Below are 17,172 nucleotides of genomic sequence, written 5' to 3' on the forward strand. Positions count from 1 at the left end.
TGATATAAAAACTGAAACACCACGAAAGCACCACGTGACTGTGGAGACTGCATGTTTATTTTTAGAACATGACGTTACATCTGAAGGTCACAAACAGAAACACTGACATCACAAGCCCTGAAAACTGGGCTCATATCAGTTTCCCCTCTGTGTTTACAAAAGTGGGATCTTCCAGTGGTCAAGGTCATGGTGACCTTGGCACAAATACTCATTAATTTTATTTCAACTGAAATAATCAACATTATTCATCAGTTAAAGACGCCCTCATATACTATAAACTACATGTAGCCCCCCCCCCCCATTCAACAGGTTGGTCCAGTCCTGTACATGTCGACTGGGTCAGGGTTTTAAGGTCAGAGGTCTCTCAAGGGTCAGCAAAGATAGGTGGGAAGGTCATACAGTAAAATGACTGGAATGGTACAAGTTCAGTCGTCTGTATTTAATATTAATCTCAACATACACAATCATGTAACAGGTGAATCTCACTACATACACGTGTTACAGTTGAACTTCCTATTGGGTTTTACTGCAGGTAATAATAAAGGCCCTTGCTTAACATCTACATCTATCAAAATTTTGTAAGGTAACTTATTTTCTTCTTTTTATTCCCAGAAAAATAAGATGGACAACACAATAAATTGTAGCACAGGTAACCAAGGCCTCAGCTTTAAGACATTACTTCTTTCCACCAGGATTGCACAACGTTTTGTACAGAGGAATACAACTTTCTATTGGTCAACAAAAACATTGGCTTACAAATAACCACTGTTCATAAGCCTACCACTAAGTCTAAACAGCCCCCCCCCCTTCATGAAATGAACCACATAAAATATCATTTCCCTGCAACGTCGGATAAAACTATATTCTTTGCCTGGAGTCACCTCAACAAAATGGGAATGAAAAAAAAAAAAAATGAAATTATTTTTCTGCTCCGTCCTGAAGTTCCTCACAACTCGTCCTTGGGTTCATCATCAAGGTCGTCCAGTTCGACATCGCTAAGATCCCATTCTTCCTCCTCGGGTAACTGGAGAGGGTCGGAAGGAACAGTCAGTCTTCAGTAAGTCAAGACATGCAAACACAAACCCTGAACTAGTCTCACATCACTAATATCACATTCCTCCTAACTGAACTTCAAATATTTAAAGTATGAATATTTAAGAAAGAAGGTAAGAAAGTGGTATTGAACCAGTCCCCTAAGACTTATTCTTCCACTGGTCGTGACAAAGTAGACAGACGCTACATACAGTACTTACAGGTTCATTGTATCAGGGAAATTCCCAAAGCTCTTTTTGACAAACACAATGTACAGGACCATGGCCTAACGTTCTGTCCTAAGGACTGTGACCCTTTCCAGGAGTGTGCATGTCAGGTGAGCGATACTGTTCAGGTTCAAACTCCCAACCTCTTGGTCCAGAGGCCGGGATGCAGATGCAGAAACCCGTGCATGATGATGATGCAGGGCTCGAAATTCATCTTTGCGAATAGGTGCACTGGTGACCCAACTCAAAAAATTGGGTGCACAGAAAGAATTTTGGGTGCACCAGATAAAATAAAGTTGAATGTTCTTCAGAACATAATTACAAAGTTTAACGCTGCTGCCTTTCTTAAGAACTTCAATCTGTAATTCTATAGCTAACTTTGAAATTTCTAACAAATGATACATTGAATCGAGTACAGCAAAAAGTTATCATGCTGTTTTTATAGTTACATTTCAAGAATATTCTGTATACTAGTGTACAATAGTACCTTAACCCTATAGCCTACAAAAATACATAGGTGCACCAGTGCACCTACAGTCAAAAAAAAAGGGGGAACACAGCTCCAATTTTGGGTGCACTGGGTGCACATGCACCCACTATTTCGAGCCCTGTGATGTATACAAAATCCTACACTGTCCTCTACTAGACTATGTAAGAGTGTACATTAAAAGGTTCTGTTTTTGTCCCTTACGAATTCCATCTATCTCCCATTCAAATTCCATTCAAATTCCATCTAAACCCACCTGTCCATCCAGCCCATCCCAGGCCTCAATAGTCTGGGCGTCCGGTAAGGCAGCGCCTTTAACTGGTGCAGTGGAGCCGCGACCAAACGACAGCTCCCTGTAGAAACATCAGCGCAGGGGTCAGTCATTGTAACCTCTAACCCTTAACCCCTAACCTTTAACTGGGGCAGTCGAGCCGCGACCAAACGACAGCTCCCTACAGAAACATCAGCGCAGGGGTCAGTCATTGTAACCTCTAACCCTTAATCCCTAACCTTTAACTGGTGCAGTCAAGACGCGACCAAACGACAGCTCCCTACAGAAACATCAGTACAGGGGTCAGTCACTATAACCTCTAACCCATAACCCCTAACCTTTAACTGGTGCAGTGGAGCCGCGACCAAACGACAGCTCCCTGTAGAAACATCAGCACAGGGGTCAGTCACTGTAACCTCTAACCCTTAACCCCTAACCTTTAACTGGTGCAGTGGAGCCGCGACCAAACGACAGCTCCCTACAGAAACATCAGTACAGGGGTCAGTCATTGTAACCTCTAACCCTTTACCTCTCACCCTTAACCTCAACCCTCAGGCCCTAACTCTTAACCAGAGGTGGAGCCTTAACAGATCACTTCAGTAATGACATAGGGAAACTTTACAATAATAAGTATTGTACATTTTTATTAAGAAAAAGTTATTAGCTTGTGGGATGTATGACATTCTAAAACTTCAAACTGTTTTGATTCTGTCAATTGTCGTAGCATATTAATGACCACACAGGTACATGTACAACAATGTAAGGAACATGGTCCATCCAGAAGTACATTATGTACATCTGCAAAGTCTTTAAGATTTACACAAGATAAGGAAGACGTCACCTGAGAAACTCGTTGATGCCTGATTCGCTGAAGGAGCCCTTTAATGTGGCGTACTTCATTTTTCTGGAGTTTACTGCTGCCATGGCCTGGGAGAGTGAAATAATATTCATTCATACATCAATTGTTATAAAATTCAGGAAATAGACTGATACCATATTCCTGACCCAAATGTTTGTTTGCTTGTTTCTTTGAACCTTTGTATATTCATAAGAAGCTCAGATGGGCATGCAGACAAAGAACCTCCTATATCCTATATTCTACCAACCTGATGAAATTATTTTCCGGGGCATGCAGACTGCTTTTCATTGAGGTCATGAGGGAAGGGTGAAGTAGAATATACAACAAAGATACAGATTATATCATATGAAAGTCCTAATAACTGTACAAACATATCTCATTACAGATACATGGTAAAAACACATAATGGAGTGAAAGCTGGTACATGGTTGATGTCAAGACTTGCCATAAAAGTCAAGGAAACCAGCAGAAACAGACAAACACTGTAGCTGATGACATGAAGTTACTTACCGGGTATCCGAAGCCACCAATGCCGAGAGCCTCCTCTAGTTTAGACTGGGCCCCGGCCTCCGCCCAAACCCAGCTGCAAGGGAGGGAGGGTAGGGTTAGGTCCAGGTCATCTTAGTCCTACTCCAATGAACACGATCTCCCACACACCAACAAGTCACAATGTAGTCTTACTACCAAATTAAACTCATCCTCGCTCACTCACACATTCAACCCTCACCCAAACCCAGGTGTGGAGAGGGGGGAAGCACAGTTATGAACAGTTCACCCTCATACATCCACAGGTCACAACTCAGTCCGACTAGAAAACTCAACAGAACCCTGTCCCAAACACAGTTTACCCTAACCCAAACCAAGCTGTAAGGGAGGGGGTAGAGTTAGCTGCCCCCCCCCAAACTCCACTCAGCCTCCCTCACTACCCAAACCCCTTATTCACCTCGCCCCCACCCGCCCCATGCCACAAACAGACACCCCCCCTACTCACCCCCAGACCTTCTTCTTGTACTTCTCTCCCATCCCGTCAGCTGTGTCCCCCCATTGAGCCCCCTAACTCCCCCATGCCCCCTCCCTTACTCACCCCCAGACCTTCTTCTTGTACTTCTCCCCCATTCAGTCAGCTGTGTCCCCCCATTAAGCCCCCTAACTCCCCCATGCACCCCCCCTTACTCACCCCCACATCTTCTTCTTGTACTTCTCTCCCACCCCCTCAGCTGTGTCCCCCCATAAGCCCCCTAACTCCCCCATGCACACCCCCCCCTTACTCACCCCCAGACCTTCTTCTTGTACTTCTCTCCCATCGCCAGCAGCTGTTTCAGGTATTGGTTTCTGCCCGAGGCTCCTGCAACAAAAAACAAGGCCCAAATAAACAAACAGGCAAATAAATACAAACAAGCAAAGGACACAAACAAGACTCCAAGTTTAGAACTGCATAATCTATGTTAATGTGGACGGTTACTATGGCACTGTACATCTGTGTCTGTGCTGTGCATAATTTCTGTATCTGTACCTGTATCTGTTTAGTTGGTATAACCACCCTTTAGCGTAACACACCGCTAATGCATGTTAATGAATGGATGCGTCATGTCAATGAGGGGCCCACCTGTGTCCAGGATGTTGGCTGTGCATATATTATGTTAATGAGTACAGCTATTATGCTTATGAGGCACCCAGCTGTGTCCAGGATGTGCGGTAGGAAGGAGACGACACACAGCTACATGTGCATAAATTATGTTAATGAGTACAGTAATTATGCTAATGAAGCACCCACCTGTATCCAGGATGTGTGGTAGGAATGACACCACGCAAAGTTGTTTCTCTGCACACGCCTTCATGACCTCTGCACTTGTGACCTTGAGGAGCACACAACACGATAATTACAACAGGTTCGTCACTAGAAACTGCAGTGCCTAATATCATGGTGGGGCTGTTGAGATCTCGATGAATTGCTTGCAGTCGTACCTGGTATCAATTATTGGATTAATCAATCAATCAAACTTTATTGCATAACAAATGTAATAGGTACAATGTATGGCAAGTTTTTGGGCATTAAGACTAATATGCTTTTGCCTATAACATTATGCTAATGAGTTCTACATGACTTAAGACTAAACACTACGCTATTCAGTATGAGTGATTGCTACAAAAAAGACTTGCACTTGATGAGGAGTTCTGGGGCTCCACCATCCATGGGCAAGCACGTCCAACCCCCATTTGATGGGGAAGAAAAGACATAAAATTGGAAAGACAGAGAGAGAGAGAGAGAGAAAGAGAGAGAGAGTGATACAGTATGCGATCAATGGAACTGTGCATACCTCCACGACCTCGGGAGGAGGGATGTTCTCCGCGTGAGCGTCGAGCGCGAACGCCACGATATCGGAGGCCGTCCGGCCGCCCTGGTAGTCGGTCGCTTCACCGTCCTTAAACACCTTGATGGTGGGGTAGCCTTGGACCTGGGGAGGGGGGCAGAGGAAAGGAGTGAGTGAGTGAATGAATGATGGGATTGATGGATGAATGATGATGATGAATGGCTGATCTCATCAAAACATCACAGCCACAGCGAGCCTGAATTATGTATCACTTACAGGCGTGACGTAAAAAGTCACAAAAGTCTTGATATACTGTAAATGCATCTAAGTTTGCGTGGTTTTTATTTCGCGCTAAGGCGAAAAAGGAGTGTTCGCTGTGGTTTTGAGTTCGTGGCAGCGCTATAGTCACATACTGCTACAGTATTGGACAAAAATGTTTGCGGTGGTTTTAAGTTCGCGTTGAAATGTCACCGCGAAAACCGTGAACATAAAACCACCGTGAACATTTCTGCATTTACAGTGCACTAAGATCATACACTGTGACTCACCTGATACCTGCTGGCCATGACAGTGTGAACCGTGGCGTCCAGAGCGCCCAGCTTGACCTTGCCCTTCAGCTCTGTGGCGGCCGACGCCCACTCGGGCTCGAGGCGCTTGCAGTGTCCGCACCACGGCGCGAAGAACTCGACCAACCACAGATCGCCGCTGTTCAGCACCTTCGACTCGAAGTTAGCGTCTGTCAGCTCAACAACATCGTCCTTGTTCCCAGCCTAAACAACAAAATCAGCCATAAGATGACATAAACTCACACATTAGATTTGTTTCCTGTCTAAACAACAAAATCAGATGTAAATAAATATCAACTCACATCCTTGTTTCCCGCCTAAACAACAAAATCAGCCATAAGATGACATAAACACACACATTAGATTTGTTTCCTGCCTAAACAACAAAATCAGTCTTAAATAAATATCAAGTCACATCCTTGTTTCCCGCCTAAACATCTGAATCAACCATAAGTTAACATAGACTCATATAAGTTTCCTCACTTAACAACAGAATCAGCTGTAAGTAAACATAAATTCACATCCTTGTTCCCTGCCATAAAATCAGTCATAAGAAAAATCACTTCAGTGTGAGGTGAAATGATCCGTGCTTAGAGCAAAAACCAGGACCCCAGAAATGTTTGCTGCGTGGCCAATCAATTTTCAGAACAGGGTTTCTTTACTTTCACCTCTCTTACACCAGGAATTTTAAACACTCTCTGCTCAGCTAACCGATCACCAGGCAACGGGGAGCAAAAGTCAGGGACACAGCCACAAAGTTCCAGCATATTACCGCACCCTAACTCGAACCTGTCAGATTCAAAATCCAACCGGGAAACATGACTCACCTTACTGCCTGACCCCTGACCCCCGCTGCCCCCTGACCCCCCGGACTTGCCACCCTTCCCGCTGAGCCTCGCTTTCACGACCTTCTGAACTTGCTGCAGGGCGGAGTCCACCATGGCCTGGGCCGTCCGCGCTCCTGTCAATAATCAATCAGTCAATAATCAATCAGTCAATAATCAATCAGTCAATAATCAATAATTCTGCACCTGCTGCAGGGCGGAGTCCACCATGGCCTGGGCTGTTTTCGCACCTGTCAATAATCCATCAATCAATAAATGAATGTTCGTGTCAGCTCAGATGTTGACTCTGCAGCTGCGTCATCATGCCGGTTCTCGTTCCCTCTCGTGGTCTCGCGATGTTCAATTCTGCCCTATGACGTACGTCATCATATCATCATGACTCATTGACTTATATATATATATGTTACTGTAGCTCAACTGATAGCAGCCTCACAGTTGAGCTCCTGGTTCTAATAAGTTTGTAACTAGGAGACCCTGGTTTCTTCTGAAGGGAGGTAAAATGGGGTCCTGTGTACAAGGACGCACAAGGAAACTTGCTGCCCTTTGTGGCAGTAGGCGCTACACAGGGAACATACAACTAGAACAACAGCTACAACTACATGATTGAGACTAGCAAAGCCTGAACTGATCTTTCAGTTTTTTTTGACCCGGTTCTTGCATGTTTTCCCGGTATCCACCCCTACTTACATATCATTATAATATAATCATTTGTTACACAGTGAACTGAAACCTAAAGCCTGAAGGCCTACCATTGTAGTCCTCGGGTTTGTCCTTGCTCAGGCCGAAGACCTTGATGGTGGGAAACCCGCGCACGTTGTAGGGGCCGCCGACGGACTGGTGGGCTGTCATGTCCACTGCTCCCACTTTCGCAACTCCCTGTAAGGGTGGGACACTGTTATCAATCTACTATCATCTACCGTTATCTACTGTTATCTACTGTTATCTCTACTATAATCTACTGCGCCCACTTTCGCAACTCCCTGTAAGGGTGGGACACTGTTATCTACTATTATCTACTATCATCTACTATCATCTACTGTTATCTACTATAATCTACTGCGCCTACTTTTGCAACTCCCTGCAGGGATAGAGATGAGGAAATTGAATGACTGTTATCTGTGTCTCTAAGCACAGGATCATGTCACCTCACACTGAAGTGATCCAAGGAAAATAAAGGTTTACTACTACTACTACTACTTACATGTCACAGGTGTAACTTCTATATTGCGCCTCAGTATCTGGTGAGCCTCATGTTTGCTGGACCTACTTTTAAAACTCCCTGCAGGGATAGTTATGGGCACACTTAGATATAGCACTGTTCTCTCACACTAGTCACAGCTCAGGCGCTACGTACTAAGTACTGAAGTCTGTTATCATATCCTGGTGTAGTAGATTATTCTCACCTTCAGAGCCGTGGCGGCCTTCTTCCACTCTGGCACCAGGTTCTTACAGTGGCCGCACCTGCAAGAACAAACCAAGTTCTTAAGAAAATTCCAAGAAACTATATCCAGCACTCCAAGAAGACTACTGGGATCACCTTACTAGTACCTCACACTATGATAAGGTAGCCTGTCAGCCATCATGTCATATTTGTTCATATAAAAACAGTTGTCTTCCTCTGATTGAATTTGAAACAATGAATGACAGTAATTTATTTGAATAAAAAGTGAGAACCCACCACGGTGTGTAGAACTCGACCAGCCAGAGGTCCCCAATCTGGATGTACATGTACATGAACAACAGGCTACACCTTTATATATATGTACCTGTACCTGTGCCTACACCTACACCTATACCTACACCTGTACCCATATCTGTACCTGTACCTGCACCTGTACAGTAAAAGTGAGAACCCACCAGGGAGCGTAGAACTCGACTAGCCAGACGTCCCCGCTGTTGATGACCTTCTGTTGGAAGTTACTGGCCGTCAGCTCGATGACATCATCACTCGGACTGTACAGGGCATGTGCAGTAGCGGCCAGGAGCGCCACTACCAACCAACCTGGTCAACAACAAACAAACAAGTCAACAAACAAACAAAAAAACAACACTCGGACTGTACAGAGCATGTGCAGTAGCGGCCAGGAGCGCCACTACCAACCAACCTGGTCACCAACAAACAAATAAACAAGTCAACAAACAAACAAACAAAAAAAACAACACTCAGACTGTACAGAGCGTGTGCAGTAGCGGCCAGGAGCGCCACTACCAACCAACCTGGTCACCAACAAACAAACAAACAAGTCAACAAACAAACAAACAAACAACACTCGGACTGTACAGAGCGTGTGCAGTAGCGGCCAGGAGCGCCACTACCAACCAACCTGGTCACCAACAAAGAAATAAACAATCATGTCAACAAATAAACGAACAAGCAACATGAAAATGAGCATGCACAGCAGTACCGGAGGATGACAGCTACTAGATAGTAGATAGTAATGTAGCTGCATTCAAGTTCACAGTGATTTGATTTTGTAGTAGGGAAAAATTGGAGTGTTATAAAGCAAAAGTCAAAACAACATGCAGACATGTTACTAATCAGGGCTCAAGCATTTAGACACCTCCACATTGTCAAAGTAATTAAAGTAAATTCGTCCCTGCACATATGGTCATCACACGACCATTGTGACCTGGGCTTTGGTACTTTCTAATTTCCGAAGAAAGAATTATTTTACTACAGGTCATAGGTCATGGCCATAATATAACCTCTTCTCAATACCACTCCCTAAGCTCTCTGGCGGAGGTTAATGCCCCCTCCTCCCTTCCAGGGGGCAGTTACAGTCGAGCCCCTAGTAGCGCAATTTAGTCAGGCTACACCCCTACCCACCCCCTTCCCTGGGCTCCCCCCTCCCCACACCCTGCCCCCAGGATATTACATCACATACAGCAGGGGTGGCAGTGTCTGGTTGGTCAAACTGTGGGTAGATCTTAACCAATCAGAACTCTGCTGAGAACAGCCTGCAGTATTACAAACCTGATTCACTGTCACAATAATAATTCTTTTTGGATATTTTCTGATCCGACTGCAGTTCCAACCATGCCAGTCGTTGCAAAGTTACTGAACTTTAAAAAGAGTCTAATATCAATGGCAGACTGGTAGATTCAATTTGAGGGTATCACAACCAAACTGGAAATTAGAATTAACTTTCTATTATATCAAGTTACAGTTGATGGACTTGTGAAGACAAATTATGGTGCAACCTCACCGAGAATAAACTTAAGTTTTATATGAACTGATTCCTACTTGCACTGTGGACACGACTTTAGGCAATCTGTGTTTAAAAGAGCTCAAAGATCGTGAAAATATCGAGACAAATTCTACATAAACCTGCTAATTCACTAACATGCATCAGTTTAATTCATTCTAACGCTCAAACATAAACATAAACTGACACAAGTTAAGGCCGAAGGCGTCTCGCACTAGGAAGTGAAATGCAAACACGTTGCACACGCAGGCTTCACAGATCTCCCCTACGCCCGGGTTTCGTGTACATTTTCTTTCATTTCCAACATCGTCCAACGTTACTTTAGACTTTTCTATACGTAAAACATAATCGGTGATGACTTATCTGCTGTTTTAGCGACTTTTCCAGCCGTAACTTCCACACGTTGTGCGTAAAACTACACTCGGAAAAACAACACCAAAACCTCACGAGCTCTAAAACCTGCGAACTGCACGCAGTTTCTACAGCTTTACTAGCATGTGTATATACCCTCAAGCCCTTCCAGAGCTATAACCTTACCTGTGGTAAAGTCCATGCCGTTTTCAGCGTGTTTTCCAGTCGGAAAGTGCGGATTTTTCGTTGTTTTCCCGGTGGAAAGTGTGGAGTTTGACGTGTTATACCCGGACGAAACTCCAGCTGGAACAACACGGCCCGGCTCTGCCGTGGAGCGCGCTGATTGGTCAGGGAAAATGCACATGCGCGGTAGCGGCTGGACGGGAACAGTCGGGTCAGAGGTCACGGTGGCGAGGAAAGTAATCTCCAAGCAGATGTTTGGGGTTTGGGAAGATCACGACTTTTTCAATATTGCCCCGTTTTTCGAACGCACGACCCCCAGGAAAACAAAGTGAGTTGTGCATTGTTGCCGCCCTTCCACCAAACGTCTGCTTGGAGATGAAATGGCCGAATTAAGTCAAAAATTCATACAATTTCAATTATTTTGGAAATTGGGGTAAAAGTTTCAAGGTCATGCCGTCAGAGGGAGGTTTTATAGCCACTTTTGATATTCTTATACAGGTGATACAGTTAATAACCTTTTTGACAGAACCTCCTTAGTGGTCATTGTCCAGCCTGTGTTGGTAAACTATAGAATCCTATTGTTCATTTCAATAGAGGGCATGCAGCGTGCAGTTTCGCCACTTCCCGCTAGACGTCATTGTGACATCATGGAGGTTGGAGGAGATATTTTATGTCTTTGAACAATTTTATTGGGTCTTTTTGTAGGGTGTTACATAAGGATGGAATCCATTATGATAGTCGGTGCATATCATAAAGTAGACCACAGAGAAACATGATCATTTCATGCAAAGAAAGCATAACTCTTTGGTGCGATACTGATTATAAATGGTATATCACAGAATCCAAATTAGTTCACAAGAGATTCAACCGCTGATACCAAAATTGTATCAATGTACAACCTTCAGGCTGGTGTAGGATTTTACCATGGTCAATACTGACCGACGGAGGCCATATATATAGATCCCTGGAATTCGTGTTTTTCAGCTGATATTACATAACAATGTAATTGTTAAGAAATGTCATCATGTACCATATTAGGTAAACTGCTATTTGGATACGCGTTACATCATTGGCTAAGTCAATGGCTAAGTCATGAAGGGAAACCGGTCTGTGAGGAAGCTGATATTCTCCTAATCTTAAGTCCTTTTTCTTAATATTATAACAATCCATCTTCATGTGAGACCCTTTGAGTTTGCGAAGCATTGACAAGCGATAATCAATTCATTAGTTATTGCCCTGTCAGCATCTTCGGCTATTGACGAATTTTACGTACCCTACATGTTCCCGTAGTTTACAGATACTTATCATCAAAATATTTCGACCGTCGCATAAAATGTACCATGAAATTGAACACCTTTAGTTGAATGAAGCAAAGATGAAGAAAAAATGAAAACAAAAGTACCTAACTATCAATGATTTACAGCATAGACTGGCTGTAACTAGACTTCGGATGAGGTGTCAAAAATTATACAGAAAGGCACTACCGTAGTCTTGGGCTTCATAGAATTTGCCAAAGTGTGTCTTAGCTCAAATAGAATATGAAAAAGACACCAAATCGTAACTGATTATCTTAAATTGGAAAAAAAAATTCTGCAAGATGTCTGATTAGTATTCGGGAAATACAGTCACAGTGTCGTTTATCCAATTGGTCATTACCAGATGTCCTTCCGGTCCCACAACCAGACCTTGTACGGCAGACCGAGTACGGACGGTACGGACAAACTCGCCGTGACGTGTGAATATCTGAACCCTCTCGTTCCCAGCGTTTGCCACGATTATGTGACCCGAGCTGTCTGTGCAGATGCCACGGGGAAGCTTCAGCTGACCTTCACCACTGCCCCTGCTGCCGAACTGGAACAGGAACTTCCCGGACTCGTCAAACACGTAGACATTATCAGTGATCCAGTCCGACACGAGAATGTTCCCTTCCCCGTCCACAGTGATGTACCGCGGGTTCATCCCACCCCGTGGATGCCGGATTCTCCTTACCAGAGAGCCGTCCGGACGGAACACACGAACTTCATGACGGTCTCCATCAGTCACCAGGATGTGGTTAGTGCGCATGTCTACCGCAATGCCGCGCGGATAGTTGTTCCTAGGAAGGTCAATCCGGGTCATGGCGGTCCCGTCCGTGCTGTACTGTACTACATGATCGTCTGCCTCTTCCCGCCCCACCACCCACAGTGTGCCGTTAGCGTCCATACAAACGTCATGTGGCCGCATCTCCTTACACCAGGCTAGACGCGGTACGACTGTGGGAAAGTGGCGGAGGTAAACCCCCTCTGTGCTGTGGCCTTGGACTCGCCTGTTGTGGCAATCAGCCACAAATATCTCGTTGCTAGGCGAGACCACAACACCGCGCGGGTAGTTAAACTTTCCAGGTTCTGATCCTAATCCACCAAAAGTGATCACACCCTGATCCAAGTGTCCAGCAGTGCAAGCTTCTGCTCCCTCTATCCCCGATAGGTCTGTTTGTGTAGCTGTATCTGCCTTCTCAACTTGTGCCGGCCAGCCTTCAGGCGGCTTCTCTCCCCTGTACTCCAGCGGCCAGCCGCCAGGCGGCTTCTCTCCCCTGTACTCCAGCGGGAAGCCGCCAGGCGGCTTCTCTCTTCTGTACTCCGTCACGTGGGATGCCACCTGCTTGGCGGCTTTCTCTGCATATTCTTGAGCCTGCTGCAGCTTTTCTTTAAGTACAGAGATCTTTGTATTGGCCTCCTTTAACATGTTCTCTGTGATGTTGAGCTTGAAGTGCAAGGTCATGATCGTGTTGGAATCCACCTCTGCGTTCTGACGGAGCGTGTTGGAATCCGCCTCTGCGTTCTGACGGAGCTTGTTGGAATCCACCTCTGCGTTCTGACGGAGCGTGTTGGAATCCACCTCTGCGTTCTGACGGAGCGTGTTGGAATCCACCTCTGCGTTCTGACGGAGCGTGTTGGAATCCACCTCTGCGTTCTGACGGAGCGTGTTGGAATCCACCTCTGCGTTCTGAAGGAGCGTGTTGGAATCCACCTCTGCGTTCTGAAGGAGCGTGTTGGAATCCACCTCTGCGTTCTGACGGAGCGTGCTGGAAGCCACCTCTGCGTTCTGACGGAGCGTGTTTGAATCCACCTCTGCCTTCTGACGGAGCGTGTTGGAGTCCACCTCTGCCTTCTGACGGAGTGTGTTGGAATCCACCTCTGCCTTCTGACGGAGCGTGTTTGAATCCACCTCTGCGTTCCTGAGGTTCTGGATGGCCCGCCTCATCTGGTGTTCTCTGAGCTGGTCCTTCTGCGCCAGAGCCCGGACCAGGCTGTAGGAGAAGCCCTGGTACTCCAGACTCGCGGCTGCCTGCAGATGGAGCGGCAGGGCGTCCGAGAACAGGTTCAGGGCAGACAGGCGGGTCCAGCTCACGGGCGCCCTCTGGTGTTTCCTCCGGGTACTGCATCCCACCTCGATGTCATCGACGGGCTGTTGCCTCTTGACATCTGCTGGTAGTTCTCTCTTGAAATCTGTGATGAAAAAAACCACATAGCATTTGCACTTTTATCCACAAGTACAGTTTAAGTGTGTATTTTCTATGTAATAGGATGCTAGCTAATGTCAGTTTGTCATGTTGTAGAGTTTCTACAAAGTATCAAGTCATATACTAATATAAAACATTGGCATTTCTCAGGCTCTCTCTCACATAGAAATGTCTGTCCCTCTCTCCCTCTCTGTAAATATCACCTTTCATAAATGCAAACGTGGTCGACATGCATCCGATTGATACTTATGAAGAGAACTGCAAACTTAACGTACCAAACAACAGCGCCTCCTGTTGGACCTTAATGGGAACTTCAGCGTCGATCTGCAGCGACTTGACGCCCATGTAGACAAGTCTCGGGTCGGAGTGATCCGCCATGTGCCTCAGCACCGCCGTGTTCTCCCGCGGTATGGAGAAGTGAACCAGGATGCTCTTGTGCTTCTTGAAACCCCTGAACTTGACCCGTGACCTCCTGGTGCCTGATAACGTTGCTAGGTCGTTTCTAAGACGATCTAGAGTTTCCTGGACCATGCGCATCTGGCCATGCACGACCAAATATGTGTTGGACGTTTCGTTTCCTGCAATCAACAATTATTGACATGTTTATGCCGAATGAAAGATGAAGTAACACAAGGATCCCCAATGTTTTCCAGAGGGAGAGCAAATTTCCTAAAACAAATTTAAGACGAGAAAAGGTTCAGGGTAAGTTTTATAGATTTCGAAATGCTGTAGGATCTTCAGCAATAATTTTCTTGCATATTACTCACCTTCTTCACTCGCTCCCTCCCGACTTGTTCCCGGCTGAGGCTCGGGGTTTTCCGGTTGCAGATCGGGATCTACCGACTGGAGTTCGGGAGTCTCCGGAATCTCTCGGTCAGGTGGTTGGAACGGCCGTAGAGTATCTCGAATCAGGTCCTGTCGACCGATTCTCTCCAAGATCTCTTCAATAAACTCCAGATTCTCCGGGTCGATTTTGTCCAGTTCCATCAGCTTGTGGAAAACGTCCACCGAGCGCCTGAGCTGTGCCGCCTGGCCCTTAGGGATCAGGTGCAGGCAGAACAACTTCACGTTCGCCGTTTCCTCTTCCGTCAGTTCATCGGAAATACGCAGCAAGGTTTGCACAAAATCAAAATGGCGAATGTCGACAGAAGTGATTCTTTCTCGGACCCGACCTGCCATCCTGAAAACAGACGATAAACGTAAAGAACTGAATCTAATCTATGTTCTACATTGGAATTTAAAAATTCATAGAGAAGTAACAAAAGTCTTGTGGAACTACCCAAGTAGACAATTCAACAATAAAAGTATGATAGGAAATAAAAAGAAGATGGCGATTCGTAGAAAATATGCAAACACTAATCTATGGGTTGCTAGATTTGTTTTCTTCATTTAAGTTGCCATGAATTTATAGCAAGCTGGGTAATAAAAACGAATGACCCAAAATAGAACAAGAACATAGCTGTTATCAAAGAACCTCCTTTATGATGTAAGGTGAACGGTAAATGAGATCAGCCGTTCAACGTTGGCACGAGTCAAGTAGGTGAAACTTGGTTCTAAAGGAGTGCAGTCATGCCTGGCGACGCACACGAAGCACGCTTTGTCTCTACGTAACGTGAGAGTTGTTGACTCTAGAGTGCGATGCAATGAACTCCCGTTATTCAGATTATAATGACAGACTAGGACTGGCCGAGACATGGTGGTTCAAGGTTACTCTGGTTAAAAACTGAAGATGCCTTAAAGTAATCCACCCCGTGTTGTATTAACTGAATAGCCTAGTTTATGTCGAGGTATGATGTAGAGCTATAATTGCACAAGCGGGGACTGGAAAAGTTTTGAACCAGTCTTGACCTCTTGTCAGCCTGTACAACCTTGTTGTGTTCGCCCTTACATCACTCGTACAAGGGTGTTTGTAATTTGATCATATATCGTAACTTTCTCAACAGGCTATTCGTCCTATATTTAGTACGAACAAAAGGCAAACATTCCCGCACGTTCAAACATAAAGTTTTAAAAAAAGGACGCCGGTAAAATGGTTTCAGTGAAAAGAGGGTTGAGAAGATAGACGGGGCTTCGTTTTGTTCAGACTGTCATGGCGGACAGGTGTCAATGTCACTGTTCGTGTTACATTTGAGCCCGAGGTACAATAGTGTACGGTTACAGGCTACTGAAAGATTCGACACGCCGACTGGTGTGCTCTGCTGTCCTGGTGCTCGATTTTGTCCATTAAACGATTCAATAAAGACATATTTGTGTGCCAGATAGCTTTCCTAAGTGCAGTTGCAAATACTTACCAACGTACCTACCCCTTAACAAAGAGTGTAACGCATAGCAAGTACCTGCAAACCTTCCAAATAGAAACAGCTTTTCAAAATTTCTCCTCAGTTCCCTTGTCAAAAGATGTTACTTGTTCACAAGAACCTCAAGAACGGTAAAGGTGTCAAGGTAACCTGGCCGCATGGCTGAAGTGCTGCGTTTACAACATTCCTTACCTGTAGTGAAGCAGGTGCGAAAACTCACCTGTGTGACGTAACGATAAGACGGGCTCCTTAAGGCGTAACCATGGGCGACAGGCCACCGAGTTTGTGTTGAAATCGCTGTTGCTAGGTTTGTACACTAAACAACCCGTGTACTCGGTCTGGATTCCCGACAATCAGACACTAAAGCACACTAGTAGTACTGTTGTCTTGAGAATTTGTTCGAAGTCTCCGCGACGCGCTTCAGTTGTTGTCGTACTTCCGTGTTCTGGTCACGTAGTTTGGCTCGCGCAAAGGCCGACGGGAGGAAATCGTGACTGACTCTGTAGTTAGCTTGCACTGGTTCGTGAACCTACTGTTCCAAACTTTAGAACCGCAGGTAGCTTACCTCGCCAACTTCAAAATATGCTAAGTTTGCTATATACTACAATTGTGCTATAGCTATTGCTGGTTCCGAGGACATTGTTTAGTGCCCTTCACTGGTTCCTTGCATGACCAGAATGTTCGCTGTTCAGCTCTCGGTAATCTTCGGGTGGTTTCGTACTCATTCGTATTTGTTTGGAATCCTGTTCAGTGGACCTAGTGCATAGTGCGTGTTTGGGGGACGCAGGGGTTCAGTAGATGCCAGTAATGGATATAACCCTATGGCTAAGCTTATCTCAGGAATTAAATCTTTAGACCACAAAAATTTACCTTCAAATATCAACCTGTTATATCGACTGTCATAAAACGTATTTCCGACAAGTTCTGCAAGGCTTGTCTGTAAATACCACCCAAAACCAGGGGCCTTGGATTGGTCCTGTGGGCCCTCCAACGGCAAGCTGGCGATCATTCCAGGGGTGAAAAACATCAAGATG

General features: G+C 45.3%; 2 protein-coding genes across 4 annotated transcripts; both read right to left on the reverse strand.

Moving 5' to 3' along the window:
- Positions 1–35: 35 nt before the first annotated feature.
- On the reverse strand, positions 36–10,501 carry LOC136423919 (protein disulfide-isomerase A6-like). Of its 3 annotated transcripts, XM_066412312.1 has the most exons (13): positions 10,343–10,500; positions 8,457–8,601; positions 8,003–8,060; positions 7,349–7,475; positions 6,582–6,715; positions 5,737–5,958; positions 5,195–5,332; positions 4,651–4,732; positions 4,149–4,221; positions 3,387–3,459; positions 2,859–2,944; positions 2,003–2,099; positions 36–1,024 (listed from the first exon to the last, which is right to left on the reverse strand). In XM_066412312.1, the coding sequence occupies exons 1-13, from the start codon at positions 10,356–10,358 to the stop codon at positions 947–949; spliced, it is 1,329 nt and encodes a 442-aa protein (XP_066268409.1). In that variant the 5' UTR covers positions 10,359–10,500; the 3' UTR covers positions 36–946. The 3 variants fall into 3 exon arrangements, with proteins under 3 accessions (XP_066268409.1, XP_066268411.1, XP_066268410.1); XM_066412314.1 differs by lacking the exons at positions 36–1,024; positions 2,003–2,099 and adding an exon at positions 2,333–2,396 and having other exon boundaries at positions 10,343–10,501; XM_066412313.1 differs by lacking the exons at positions 36–1,024; positions 2,003–2,099 and adding an exon at positions 2,409–2,495 and having other exon boundaries at positions 10,343–10,501.
- Positions 10,502–11,944: 1,443 nt separating this feature from the next.
- LOC136424527 (repetitive organellar protein-like) lies at positions 11,945–15,055 on the reverse strand. The gene is made up of 3 exons (XM_066413142.1): positions 14,609–15,055; positions 14,117–14,419; positions 11,945–13,827 (listed from the first exon to the last, which is right to left on the reverse strand). The coding sequence occupies exons 1-3, from the start codon at positions 15,018–15,020 to the stop codon at positions 11,945–11,947; spliced, it is 2,598 nt and encodes an 865-aa protein (XP_066269239.1). The 5' UTR covers positions 15,021–15,055.
- Between the last annotated feature and the right edge of the window lie 2,117 nt (positions 15,056–17,172).

This window comes from Branchiostoma lanceolatum, chromosome 18 (assembly GCF_035083965.1).
Source record: "Branchiostoma lanceolatum isolate klBraLanc5 chromosome 18, klBraLanc5.hap2, whole genome shotgun sequence".
NCBI classification, from domain to species: domain Eukaryota; kingdom Metazoa; phylum Chordata; class Leptocardii; order Amphioxiformes; family Branchiostomatidae; genus Branchiostoma; species Branchiostoma lanceolatum.

What these genes read in the sequence shown, in the direction of transcription:
- LOC136423919 (XM_066412312.1), bottom strand. An exon ending in CTCCTCCCGAGGTCGTGGAG is followed by an intron (nt 4,733 to 5,194) that starts GTATGCACAGTT and finishes GTGCTCCTCAAG; the next exon opens with GTCACAAGTGCAGAGGTCAT. An exon ending in GGGATGGGCTGGATGGACAG is followed by an intron (nt 1,025 to 2,002) that starts GTGGGTTTAGAT and finishes GACCCTCTCCAG; the next exon opens with TTACCCGAGGAGGAAGAATG.
- LOC136424527 (XM_066413142.1), bottom strand. Translation starts at nt 15,020, where the DNA reads ATGGCAGGTCGGGTCCGAGAAAGAATCACTTCTGTCGACATTCGCCAT. An exon ending in GGAGGGAGCGAGTGAAGAAG is followed by an intron (nt 14,420 to 14,608) that starts GTGAGTAATATG and finishes TGTTGATTGCAG; the next exon opens with GAAACGAAACGTCCAACACA. An exon ending in ACAGGAGGCGCTGTTGTTTG is followed by an intron (nt 13,828 to 14,116) that starts GTACGTTAAGTT and finishes TTTTCATCACAG; the next exon opens with ATTTCAAGAGAGAACTACCA.